Source organism: Eurytemora carolleeae, unplaced genomic scaffold (assembly GCF_000591075.1).
Source record: "Eurytemora carolleeae unplaced genomic scaffold, Eaff_2.0 scaffold1396, whole genome shotgun sequence".
Lineage (NCBI taxonomy): Eukaryota > Metazoa > Arthropoda > Copepoda > Calanoida > Temoridae > Eurytemora > Eurytemora carolleeae.
The window spans coordinates 1-14,149 of record NW_019397837.1 but is presented as its reverse complement, the minus strand read 5'-3'; the positions used below and the strand labels follow the sequence as shown (position 1 = coordinate 14,149).

The 14,149-nt window shown below is 31.1% G+C and overlaps 1 protein-coding gene across 2 annotated transcripts; it reads right to left on the bottom strand.

The window, feature by feature from the left end:
* Nucleotides 1-7,077: 7,077 nt before the first annotated feature.
* On the bottom strand, nucleotides 7,078-11,872 carry LOC111716064 (glycine-rich cell wall structural protein 2). 2 transcript variants are annotated; one of them, XM_023491472.1, is made up of 6 exons: nucleotides 11,806-11,872; nucleotides 9,850-10,049; nucleotides 9,286-9,315; nucleotides 8,261-8,296; nucleotides 7,799-7,825; nucleotides 7,078-7,229 (listed from the first exon to the last, which is right to left on the bottom strand). In XM_023491472.1, exons 2-6 carry the CDS (start codon nucleotides 10,046-10,048, stop codon nucleotides 7,189-7,191), a joined length of 333 nt encoding a protein of 110 aa, XP_023347240.1. In that variant the 5' UTR covers nucleotide 10,049; nucleotides 11,806-11,872; the 3' UTR covers nucleotides 7,078-7,188. The 2 variants fall into 2 exon arrangements, with proteins under 2 accessions (XP_023347240.1, XP_023347241.1); XM_023491473.1 differs by lacking the exon at nucleotides 8,261-8,296.
* Between the last annotated feature and the right edge of the window lie 2,277 nt (nucleotides 11,873-14,149).

The window sequence follows — 14,149 nt, the reverse complement described above, 5'->3', positions numbered from 1 at the left end:
TAGGAGTAGGAGTAGGAGTAGGAGTAGGAGTAGGAGTAGGAGTAGGAGTAGGAGTAGAAATGGGAGTAGGAGTAGGAGTAGGAGTAGGACTGGTTAGGAGTAGGACTGGTTAGGAGTAGGACTGGTTAGGAGTAGGATTATTTGTTTTTGAACCCTTGAACCAAATTCCTAACAAACTTGTCTGGAGGTTTTACAGCACTAATTTAGAATCCTTGCAATTTCAAGAGAACCCCTCACTTAGCCTTTAATACTGCTTTTTAGCAAACTTTAATTTTGGAACACAAAGATGTCACCAGCAAGTTATGCATCAACAAATTGTCAAATTTAATATTGTCAACTGGCAAATTGCACTCTTAATTAAAAACTCAAAATAGTGATATTAAGGACAAAAAGTCGCTTAATAAACGGTTTTAAGAGATTTTAAATCGTTATTTGTGAAGTAAATAAATTTCATAATAGACGACTAAAAGTCGCCTAATTTGCATTTTTAAATCGTCTATAAACTCAAATTCGAAATTAAAGACAAAAAGTTGTTAATTAAACGATTTTTAATTGCATTTTAAACAATTTTAAATCGTTTTTTTTTTGAATTAGAAATAACTTCATTTTAGAACGACTGAAAGTCGCCGAATAAGCGATTTAAAATCGTATATTTTTAGGTAAGTAGTCAAAAATTCCTGTTTAAACCAATTTATGAATCAGCGGATGGTTAGCATTCTTGCTTATTACCGTTCCTCATTTTACATTTACTTAGTTAACCTGTTCATTTCTAATTGCGACAAATTGTGATCTATGTGAATGTTTAAAAAAACCAGAAGCTGTCGCAGAAATCCGCGGGAAATCAAGATTTAAAGTTTACAGATTTGTTCTATTTTTCAAATTATTTGTTAAACGTTCCAAATAGTTTGCTAAATAGTTCATATTAAAAAAACAAATCTTCAAATCAAACATCAAACATCATATTATGTCGGAAACTATTGGATGAAACGATTGAGATGCTCAGGATCGGGGGAATTTTTTCCTGAGGGTGTGGTGCTTATCCTTAACCATACTAAANCCCCCCGTCTTATTTACTGTGAAAATGCGTTTTCAGATCCGGAAACAAAAGCATTGTTGCCGATATGTGATATTTTGTACATGATTTCAGCAAAATTATTATTATTTATTTCTTTTATTATTTTAGGGTTAAGTTAGGTTAGGATTCATTTGATTTGATTTAGGTTAGGTTAAGACAATTTCTGGGACGAGCACTGCGGCTAGGACAGGCTAGTTTTAGGATAAAAATAAAACACAAAATTTGAAAATTATTTTTTGTTAAAAAAATTCAGTAAATCTTTTCAGGCAGTGTTTAGGATCCATTTAATTTTCATGGCGATCCTGATCCGGATCCTGGATCCGCACAGGAAAAAAATGGATCCGGATCCCAGTCATTTCTTATTCATTTCTTAGTCATTTCTTATTTATTCAGTCATTAATTTTACCAAAGCAGAATTTCTAACTTTTTGTCTTATTTTTTTTGCTTATTTTTATGCTAAAACTTGATGAACCATTCAGAAATCAGGAAATTTTTATAATCTCTCTTTTTTCAATAGTTTAGATTTGGGGTTAGGAGTAAAAAAGCTTTCTTTTTGCAGTTTTTGGTTCATATTTTACCCCTTGGATCCGGATCTATATATTTTTGCGGATCTGGATCCGGATCCAGGAAGCCAAAATCTTGCGGATCCAACGGATCCGGATCCTAAGCACTGAATTGATAACATTTGAAATAAAAGCACCAGGATTTGTTTTTCTTTTTTATCCTGAAAACTTATAAGGACACTTCAAAATTGAGGTTCTATCACAAGCTCAGATTTTCTAAACCCTACATTTTTGCATCAATATTACTAAACAAATTTGACTAGTTAATATGCTTTAGGACTGGATTTACACCATTCTGTACTCAGATGAGGTTGAGCTAGCTAATGCAATACTAAACTAAAAAGATTGGAAGTGTTGGCTTTATTTTATAACTTTCAAATTTTTCAATAACTTTTAAACTAAAAAGTTTGAGAAATTAAACAACATACTGTACAATTCTTTATGTGCTGTAAAGTGTACACGGGAAAAAAATAAAATTTTGCTTAAATAACTGATTTTTGTTAAATATAAACAATTTTTTTGTTGAAAATAAGCGAGTTTTTGTTGAATATAAGAGATTTTTTGGTTAAATTAAAACGATTTTTTTTGTTGAAAATAAGCGATTTTTTTCTAATATAAGAGATCTTTTGGTTGAATTAAAACGATTTTTTTTGAAAATAAACGATTTTGAGTCGCTTATTTGGCAATCACCAACTTCTTCTGCAATATAAGCGATTTTTTGTTGAAACAAAGCAATCTTTTTTTTTAAATAAGTGATTTATGTTAGCGATTTTTTGTCGCCTAATCGGGTTCCATCCAACTTTTTCACCCGATTAGGCGACTTTTTATCGCTTAATTACGACGTTTTAATTTAGTGTGTGGTATCACGCAAAGTTGCCACCTAGGTGGCAACGGACAAAGCATTGCTTGGCAAGCTTTTACATAGAAATCTGCCACTAGCAAAGTACCTAGCTTAAAATGACAAATCAAAGGTAGACGAGAAGCTAAGCAATGAATATTAAAAATTGACAAATACATCATAATGCAAATACACAGACAAACAGGAAATCATTCAGAGGAAAAATAGATAGGCAAAAATTATATTTTAAATTAACCTTAGCTCTAATCTAAGCAATGTTTTGTTCAGTGTTCATCTCAGAACAATTTACTCAATTTCTACTATTCTGGTAATCTGGTTTAAAACAGTTATATCAATTACCTACCCCACCCCCGCCCTATTGTCCCCCCCCTCTGTAGCGCAATTTATATTTTTGTTGAATTGATCCTGTGTTCCCATATACTTTGTACATCTCAATTTCTCTTCAGAATTCAATAATACATAATACAACTGTTCTAAATAGAGGAGTTTAAAATTAAACCTTCCTTTCTATTCATTCAAACTATGCTCCCCCGCCCCCCTCATTCTGGTTCTCATAAAAACCCATTACAACTCCCTCTTACAACTCTCACGACTACCCTCCACCCCTCTTTAATTCAACCCCTCCCCCCCCCCAAGAGCTACGAGGAGGTCTCATTTTTGTGTATTTCAGGTAGTTCCTAGACTAACAATAGGTTTGTAGTTTGTTTGTAACTAAATAACATCTTTATTTTTTAATAGATTTCTGCCAGCCATTCAGCTGTCTTCTATCTATCTATCTATCTATCTATCTATCTATCTATCTATCTATCTGTATATCTATCTATCTTTCTGTATATTTATGTATCTATCTATCTATCTATCTATCTGTCTGTCTATCTATGTATCTATCTATCTATCTGTCTATCTATCTATCTATCTATCTATCTATCTATCTATCTATCTATCTATCTATCTATCTGTCTATCTATCTATCTATCTATCTATCTATCTATCTATCTATCTATGTATCTATTTACATATCTATCTATCTATATATCTATCTATCTATCTATGTATTTATGTATCTATCTATCTATCTATATATCTATCAGTCTGTCTATTTATGCATCTATCTATCTATTTATATATCTATTTATCTATCTATCTAGCTATATATCTATCTATCTTTCTGTATATTTATGTATCTATCTATCTATCTGTATATTTATGTATCTATCTATCTATCTATCTATCTATATATCTTTCTGTCTATTTATGTATGTATCTATCTATATATATATATCAGTCTGTCTATTTATGTATCTATCTATCTATCTGTATATCTATCTATCTATCTATCTATTTATCTATCTATCTATCTGTATATTTATGTATCTATCTATATATCTATCTGTCTGTCTATTTATGTATCTATCTATCTATCTATCTATCTATCTAACTAGAACGGAAGAGGCATGCGTCTGGTAATGATTATTCAGGCCTGGGAGCAGTACACAACAATATGTAAATATCAGGAATAAACATCTTATAAACATGAGTATATCTATATTACTATTTATATTGTCTGTATGTGTGTCAGACAACATGCTAAAGGTGATGTTACAAAATACTCTAGCAAAATACGGAAATCTAATCAAACATATCACCCTAAACTAAACTGGCGGTGAAGGGATGTACACAGTGCCCTGGCCAATTACATAGTGGTTTTTAGTGGAGAGGGATTGGTTTAAAGGGGTATCGTACCTATGTTGATAGGTTTAAAGGGGTTTCGTACCTATTTTGATCCTATTTCTGTCTATTTGTTTATTTGTTCAATCATAACTCATGAAACCTGGACCGATTTGCCTCAAATTTAGATTGGGCAACTTGGAAGAGCCACGGGAATGTTTTTAGTTTGGTTTTGAGATTCTTAGTTAAATTGGTCGACTTTTATTGGGAAAAATAGCTAAAATCGTATAATCAAATGCGGGTAAACGTGGTGAGAAACTTAGAGTAATCTGGGGAACGCTGGGTTCCCAAACCAGTATGCTTATATAGTTGTGATTCTAAATTTAAACTTGACTATTATAGAATATTTAGAAAATAAGAACAATGCAATTTGGCTTTTTTGGTGTTCCGCCAAATTTCTTTAAGAGAGCGACCGGCAATGTAAGGTAGTTTAACTGAGTATGCATGGTGTTGTGGAAAACTTCTTTCGGATTCATTTGCGACAAATTAAATTTGTAAATCTTGAGTTTGAGCGCAAATTCGACGTTCAAAACTCCTACTTTGGGGTGGATACGTTTTCAGAATTATTTTTTTTAAATTATTAAATAACGACAACGAAAAATAAAGTAAAAATTATACAGGAATCTAATTCAATGCTTCAATTGATTATTTCGTTTTCATTATTATATTGAATCTCTTATCTTCTTTGAATTTATTCGCAGATTTCTTCAAATTCTTCAAATGTCGTCTTTTTAATAATAATTCTAGAAAATCTGCGAACATCTTTGTGAATAATGAGGGGCCAGAATAATGAGAAAATATGGACTAATAATTGAACAAGATTACCTATTTTTGATGATAAGATTAATTTTTATTTTCTCAACATGTGCCTATGCCTACACATGACGTCTGTAGTTTATTGCAGAACTTTTTTTACATTTTATTTCGTCGTTATTTAATAATTTATTAAAAAACTAATTCTGAAAACGTATCCACCCCAAAGTAGGAGTTTTGAGTGTCGAATTTGCGCTTAAACTCAGGATTTACAGATCTCTAAAAAGTTTAATATGTCTCAAATGAATCCGAAAGAAGTTTTCCACAACACCGCATACTCAGTTCAACTACCTTACATAGCCGGTCACTCCCTTTAAAACTGTTTTGATTACTAGTAATAAAAATTATCCTTTTGTCCATGCTATTGTAAAATCTTCCATCCATGTCTCTTTAATTTACATTTTTAGTATTTTTGTTTTATTTGTAAAAAGCGTTTAATAATATCCGAGTTCAACCCTTGAATTCCTGTTCAGTGAGCTATTATTTTCCGACGTTTTTTTACTTTGAAATCAGTTTTTTGAAAATTCTATTTGACATATTTTGGTTGGGTATTTATTATATACTTTGTTAAAAAGTGAGAATTAAAAACGCTTTGAAGATCTTTAAATACAGATATCAACTTACAATAGAAATTTGTGTCAGTATTATTCATAATTTTACCACATCAATTAACAATTCAAATTATATTTTTTAAACTTTTACTAAGTAACATTTTTGATAGCTAAAAAAATATCTGAATAGTAGAAATAGAAATATGAATTATTTCTTTGAAAGTCACAGTTTGATGGGATAAGGACCGAACTGTTAAATCTTCTCGGTGTACCTTAAACAAAATAATTTTTTTCTTTTAATTTGCTAAAATTCCTCCAATCTCGACTTTGGTTTCCGATTCATCTTTTTATGAATTTAAACTTGCAATGCATTTCCATTTTTTTCATTTTACTAATTTTCAAAACTTGGTCGAACACTGTTGTATGCCGGTCCATTAGCACCTGATCCAATTTATTCTATTCTGAACCAAAAAGAAATAGTATGGCGGTAACATCTATCTTTCTATCTATCTCATTATCCAATTAGATATATAAATACTTTAATTGGCGCTATCAATAAATGGAAATATATACTTATATTGCAACTACAGTGCATCATTGTTACCCTTATTAACTCAATTAAAATAATTTGTTGTAGGTATAGACATGTACATTTTAGATCTCTAAACCACATCGGCAGTAATTTTAGCAAAAGTTGAATAACGGTTAAAATTATTATCGATTTTGAGTACGTACGTGAGAGCTTGCAATGTACGTTTGGATCACTGTGAACTCTCTTCGTACATATATATATATATTTGTTTATATATATATGTGTATATATATATTTGCAAAAATAATATATGATAAAATATCTGTGTAGATATTTGTAGTTTCTGTCATAAGGGGATGTAAGATTTATCTTACTTTGCCGCTAAAGATTCTGGCTGGCGGCAAATTAGCCGCCATATGCATCGATCAGGAGTACTTGTTTTCCAGATTATGGGCGTGTGGGCTAACTTTACATGCAGATGAAGGGAGCAGACAGAAAATTGTTTATAAATACATTTTAAAAACATATTTCCTTTTTAAATGTTGTATCTCAAATCGCAATTTTTCAATCAAACATTTTTTTAGATTTGAATGTACGTCCAGAACACCATAGTTTCAGTAGAAGTAAATATATCCATTTACTGATAGCGCCGATTGAAGGATTCATAACTCTAATTGGATAATGAGTTAGATAGAAAGATAGATGTTATGTTACCGCCATACTATTTCTGTTGGTTCAGAATAGACAACAAACACATAACTGAACCCTGATTGGATCAGGCGCTAATGGACTCGACATACACGAGTGAGAAGCTATAAAGGTGTTCCTCAGAGTAATGCGTGTTGCCAAAAAATTGTTAGGTCTAATTGGTTCAGCCGTTTTAAAGTTTAATAGATACAAGCCCGCAGACAAGCAAACAATATACATATGACAAAAAAGAGAGAATACACATAATGTAACCTAGAATCAAATGTTTTATTACACATAGTTGATTTATTTATCGCTCTACATATTTTTAATATAAAAAAATGAAATTTCAAATATAAATTGTTGTGAAGGAATAATTTTTATCCGTAAAAATTAGGACGATCTCTGCCACCTCCAAATCCTAAACAACTTGAATAAAATGGCTATTAATATATTACATTAATAGAAAAATTTTAAATCGTAAAAAACTTCTAAAAATATCTAATTTTCTAATCCTGAACTATTTACAACCTGAGAAAGCTTTGATATATATATTTAAGTTCTCCTAGAACAAAAGGTTTACAAGCTACAGCATTGGTTGCATAGAAAAAATAGGAAATTGAAAATCAGAGTTTGAGGCAAGTAAATCGATCAGTTTCTTTGAGTACTAAACTCGAGAAAAACTAAAAACAGATTTTCTTTTTTTCTCATAAATGAACCTTTTTTTGGAAACATTAAGCATCAGGTTGCATAGAAAATTAGGAATTGGAAATTAAGAGTTTGAGGAAATGATCATTTTCTTTAAATTGTAAAGTCTGTCACATATGTAAGATTGAACTCGAAAAGCAAGAAATCTGTTTGTCAGTTTTTAAAAGAACCTATTTTTGAAAACATGAAACTATCTGCAGATTGATTAATTCTTCTCTGAAAAAATTGAAATATTCTGAATATTGAAAAAAATTATTTTGAATAAAATAAGTTTTGAATTACCTGGTCTGTTATATCCGCTGCCAAAACCTTAAAAAAGGAATTATTAAACAAATTTTTAAAATACAAACAATACACTATTTCTGATGATGAGGAACAAAACGGGTTCATTTATAATAACTTAAGATATATAATTCGGGAAATCGATAATCTCAAATTATAAACCATGTCAAGTGTTTGTCAAGCTAACGATGTATTTTATTGGCAATGACGACAACAAATAAATTAAAATATATAATTTTCTTTGCTCAATCATAAGAAGATTTTATCCAGATATTGGGCGCATATGTCGTCGTTGGTCGTTTTGTATTTATCAGGCAAAAACTTAAAAAACTAGCTCTGAAGAACATGGTTGAGTGCATGGTACAATTGTCATGGTTTTTTAAGATAAAAGCATTAAATGTCCATTTAAAATGGCGACCATTCCCTATAGCACATTTTCATAACATTTTTGATGTTTTTAACCTGGTTGGTTTCCCCCACCATATCCTCCACCATACCCTGAAAATTAGACTATGAACGGATTGGTCTTTTTCGTTGGAGATCCCAAGGTTTTCATTGGGGACCCCAGATTCTCATAGGACCCCAGATTCTCATAGGACCCCAGATTCTCATTGGACCCCAGATTCTCATTGGACCCCAGATTCTCATTAGATCCAAGATTTTTGTTGGAAACCCAAGATTTTCATTGGAGACTCCCAAATTTTCAATGGAGACCCCCAAGATTTTCATCGGAGATCATGAAAATCTTAAGGTCTCCAATGAGAACGGGTCAATAGTATATACTCTAATGATAACGATTTCTTCCCAGTTTTGTATTTTTCTATTTCTCCTCTCTGCATGATGTTTTGAACTTAATTCAACAAAATGTTTGCTTAAAGGGACTGTAAGCGTAATTTCAAGAGACCTTTCATTTACAGTGACCTTTAACTTTTTTTGGGCGATTTCAGGGTAGCCTCTTAGCCTAAGCCTCTTAGCTATTCGTTGGTATTAGTCCAACTTTTCAACGATAACTGTATCCGGCCGGAGAAAAAGCCATGTTGTTGATAAGAATTCAGACACAAAGGTATGACACCTTTGTACGCACTTAAGTATAAAGATAAAGAATTTAACGAATCAAGTGCGTGCAAAGGTATGACACCTTTGTACGCACTAAGCATAAGGATAAAGAATTAAACGAATCAAGTGCGTGCAAACGTATGACACCTTTGTACGCACTAAGTATAAGGATAAAGAATTAAACGAATCAAGTGCGTGCAAAGGTATGACACCTTTGTACGCACTAAGCATAAAGATAAAGAAACAAACGAATCAAGTGGCTCAATTGATGCGTAATACTACCGTATTACGCTACATTCTAAAAACAAAACCAAAAAAAGCTTTCAAATCATGCCATCGATCGATTTCAGTGATTGTGACTTTTTTAGGGGAAATGACCAAAACAATTAAAAATAAACCAAAACAATGATTTATATAAATATATTCGTTACCTGGATTAAAAAAACTGCCGCCTCCACCCCCTTAAAAAAATGTATTTAACAAATAACAATTAGTTTGATCTTGTTTCATTGAGAATTACATTTTATTTTTTTTTTAATCGAAAGTATTTTACCGCTGGTTTTGAATAATTACTAGTTGTTACAAAAGTCAAAAAGATAAAATGAAAGCTTTATTTGTTTTCATATTAAAACTGCACCAACATTTTCCAGTGATAAAAAGACAGATGAGCATTAATCAAAACTGCTTTGACAATTTATTAAAAAGAAAATCAGATTCATAAACATAACGTTTTTTTGGACATACATAGAAGAGAATGGTCTTCTCCGTTTTTGTTACTTTTCTGGTAAACATATACCCTTGTCTTTGTAATAATATATAATTTTTCATGTTTCGAGCAATTTTAGGTTTTGCTAAATAAATGGATTTCGCAATAGATTTTTGGATTTTTAAAGAGATTTTTTAAGTAGTCCTCAATGGCTTTCCAAAATCAATTAAACGTATTTTTATGTTACATTAATAAAATGTTTTGTCAATTCTAAATTTTAAGTGTTTACCTGGTCTATAACCTCCATTACCAAAACCTCCGTTACCATAGCCTCCGTTACCATAGCCTCCATTACCATAGCCTCCATTACCATAGCCTCCATTACCATAACGTCCTCCTCCAAATCCTCCGAAGGTGAGGAAAGGGCTAGTGAGGGTTGTGGAGAAGAACGAGAGGAAGCAGAAGAGGAACAAGATTGAAATCTTCATGCTTAAAAACAACATTTTGAGCTTTTAAATACTCAGAGAGGTTTTGCCCCCCCCCCCCCTTATATTGTAATAAAACAGGATAGGGTTAATACAAATATAAGAGGCTTTTTTCGTTTTTTATTCCCTTTTCACTATTGGTTGATGTTGATCGTATGAGCTTGTCAGTTTTGAAACATTTAGGGGGTTTGACCAGTTGCACTGCTTTGCAGACGATTTCGGTATTCCTTACACACACTCTTTTGGTATAGACACACAACATGATTACAGTCAAGGAAATTGCTGAACAATGTTGTCAATTATAATTAGGCTTGAATAACGAGTAGTTTATTGTAAACTTTAATTAAATTATATTCTTTGCATGGAAATTTGGCATATAGTGTTGACTTAAATATATAAATAATATATTACATGTATTTTAAACTTATTTTTAAGTAAACAATAAACAATAAACAAATGTAATCCCATAGACTGTACAAATACCGAGATTCTTAAATATTGTATATACCTACAGTACACACCTTCGGTTCGGTATTTCTTACACACACTCTTTTGGTACAGACACACCCCCATGACGTTTCCGCCCCCTGGGTTTGACGAGTTTGAGGTTGAAAGTGTTTCACAAAAATGTGAGTTTTAAATAAACTATATTGCAAAATTCTCGATAAGTTTTCTTATATTACATTATGCGAATTATTTTCTAGAAATATTAACCAAAATGAGTTTTCAAAACGAAAAACGATTTTACTAATTGTTTTGAAGATTCATTTTGGTTCATATCTTTGCATAATATAATAAAAGCAAACCTTTCTAGTATGCAATTTTGAAATATATGTTTCTTGTGGAGTCTAACTTAAAAGTCTAAAAACGTTGAATATTTATAAACGGACCTCACACGGGCAGCCGTAGTACATTTGAATTTCCAAGCCTGGTCAACCTTTCCGGACCCAATTTGTACTGTTCCTAGCTCTATGGACAGGACTAGCCGGTGCAACAAGGTTGACGAGGTCAAACTTTATAGTTCATATAGGTTGAATTTACTTTTACTAAAGGGGCAGAGGTGCGTGCTTAAAATGAGGCCCACTAGTGTCAGTTAATCGGAAGTCGGAAATCTATCAAATCATGAGACCTATAAACATACTGTCAACGTAATATAACTGAGCCTTAGTTTACAATGTTATGAATGCTCAAATCCGAATGGCGCCCATTCATAGACATGGGTGTGTTCTGCTTTTTTATTTCGTTCGTTCATCGTTCGAACGATCCATTTCCTTCGTTTTTTTCAATCGTTAAAAAAAATTGATTTAATGTGTTCTCAAAATATCGTTTACCATCCATCTATTTTAATCGCTTTCTTACTAAAAGATCGTTTAGTAAAATCGCTGATTCATAAGAATTTTTCTTTCAGTTAAGATAAGAAAGTTATTTCAAAATTTGTTTGGTAAAAAATACTATCGTTTTTAAATATTACAAAAAATCAGTTCGTTCATTATAAAAACTGTATATGGTTTTTTTCAAGTTTGTTTTTGTTTTTTATAATACTAATTTTGTCATTTCTCTGAACGATCAATTTCGTTCCTCTAACGTTAGTTTTTTTTACTAAACGACAGATTAAATTCATTAAAAATTTTGTTAGATCAAAAATACTATGCCCATCTCAACCCATTAGTACTTTAAACGAAATAAAGAAAGTCTTGTGTTAAAATGTATAGGCAAGAATTTTATTCAATGATAACTAAAAATTCCTTTTTGGTAAATACCTTGTCTTGTCTTAGTGCTGGGTTTCACTGTTAAACTAACTAGATTATTTGCATGTAATGTATTTATATAAATTGTTTAGACCATGCATGGTTTTTACTTAAAGAGACAAATAAATTTCAGACATATCTAAATAATTGTACATTTAATTCTTAATGATATCTATATGTTTCGAACGCTATGATCCCTTATTTAGAAAATAATCTAAAAATCTTTAAATTTTATAGAAATGACTGGCTGTGCATATTTGGTTACTGACTTAATGCAAACACTGGAAATCCAAATAAATCTACAAATTTCAAATCACTACGTAAATTACAATGGGTACATTTCGTTTTTAAACTATACAAAATATCGACGTAAGTAAATTAGTATTTTTCTATTTTTCAAAATTGTCGTAAAAGTGTTGTAAAGTGTTGTAATTTGTAATTTTTGTTTTTAAAAATGTGCCCAAATTTTTTTAGGAAAAGACCATTAATTTAGTAAAATATTCTTATTTCACTTCTTATTTAGAGAATGGAAAAAGACGACAGTCAGCTTTAATGTTATCATATGTTGGGTACTTTGGACCAAAATTAAATTACCAAATCTTCTTAATTTTTTAGACGTGCATTGAAAACAAAATAACATGTTTTGAAATTTTAAAATTGGCTTGACAAACTATAACCAAAAACTTACTTTAAAGAAAGTTTTTGCAAAAAATAAAAGGGAGCCAGGCTACTAATTTTCCTGTGACGTCTTTCATTTTTTACAACAGTCCTTTTAAACTAATGTATTCCAACAAAAGTACATTATTTGTGGTGTTCGATTATATTCTGGGAATCTGTTTGTCTTTTTAAAAAATAAGGTGACTCAGCAAGTTTAATTGAATTCAAGTAAAGGGAATGTAAGCGTAATTTTAAGTGGCCCTCCATGCAAAGATGGCAATATAATGTTTATCTCTCAAATATTGCTCGGATTCCTGTAAATCTGGGATTGTATACAAATTGTGCACTCGCGTACGTCGTGAACTCAACTCAGCTGACGTTACTTTTAAAATTAGAAAGTATGAATTCATTTTCTGATTTTCTTGTATTTTCTAGTATTTTCTGGTATTTTCTGGTATTTTCTTGTATTTTCTGGTATTTTTATTATATTTTCTTGTATTTTCTTGTATTTTCTTGTATTTTCTGGTATTTTTATTATATTTTCTTGTATTTTCTTGTATTTTCTGGTATTTTCTTGTATTTTCTGGTATTTTCTGGTATTTTTATTATATTTTCTTGTATTTTCTTGTATTTTCTTGTATTTTCTGGTATTTTCTTGTATTTTCTGGTATTTTTATTATATTTTCTGGTATTTTCTGGTATTTTCATTATATTTTCTTGTATTTTCTGGTATTTTCTTGTATTTTATTAAATTTTCTTGTATTTTCTTGTATTTTCTGGTATTTTCTGATATTTTCTGGTGTACAAAGTTACAAAGTTACAATTTTATATTTCACTTTTCCATATTTAAATGTAATACCATGCTTGTTTGTCTGTTTGTCCGATCGGGCCCAAATTTTGTGTGGGACCTCACAAGACTCCTGCAGGGAAAGTTGATGAATGCTCAAAATTACAAAAAATGAAAATTTGAAAATGCGGAAAAAATATTATGAAATCCGCGAACTTTTTTTTGGCTTTTGTTTCATATTGTACAAAGAGAAGATGCTCACAGATAGAGCCACAATGAACGAAACTCCTAACTTTCCTTTGCAATCCAATGTCGTGAACCATTGATATTTCAAACTATGGATGGAATCTCTTAGATCAATACAAGGACAGTTATTTCAGAAGTGTACGCATCTTTTGTACTGCAGTGTACTGTCTCTGGGCAGTAATGTAAACACAAGACGGATGTCAAAGCCTGACATGAGATTCATCTTTCACATAAAAAAATCAATGAAATATTCTGGTCATAGGAAACTATTATGTGAATTATCAAAATTATCAAATTTAATGCTTTTAACCTCCTCGGATACTAAACGAACACTGATGAATTCCGCCCAAAGAGAACTGATTTCAATATGTACGCAGAGTATACACGACCGCAATTAACTTTCCTTGCATTACACCCTGGCCTTGGATCAAATAATCTAAGTCTGAAATATCAAAGGTTCACAACATAAGGTTGTGAAAATATAAGGATTAGAAAATTTTAGTTTCTGACAAATACTCAATTCCTTTGCATTGCTCATACTTGGGGTAAATATAAAACTAGAGCAGCTACGAGATTACAATGTCCTTTCAGTATTTTCTCATAAATTTCTGTGTAGTTAAGTGTGGTAACCTAATACGCTAACATAACTTACAAGTATTTTCTCTT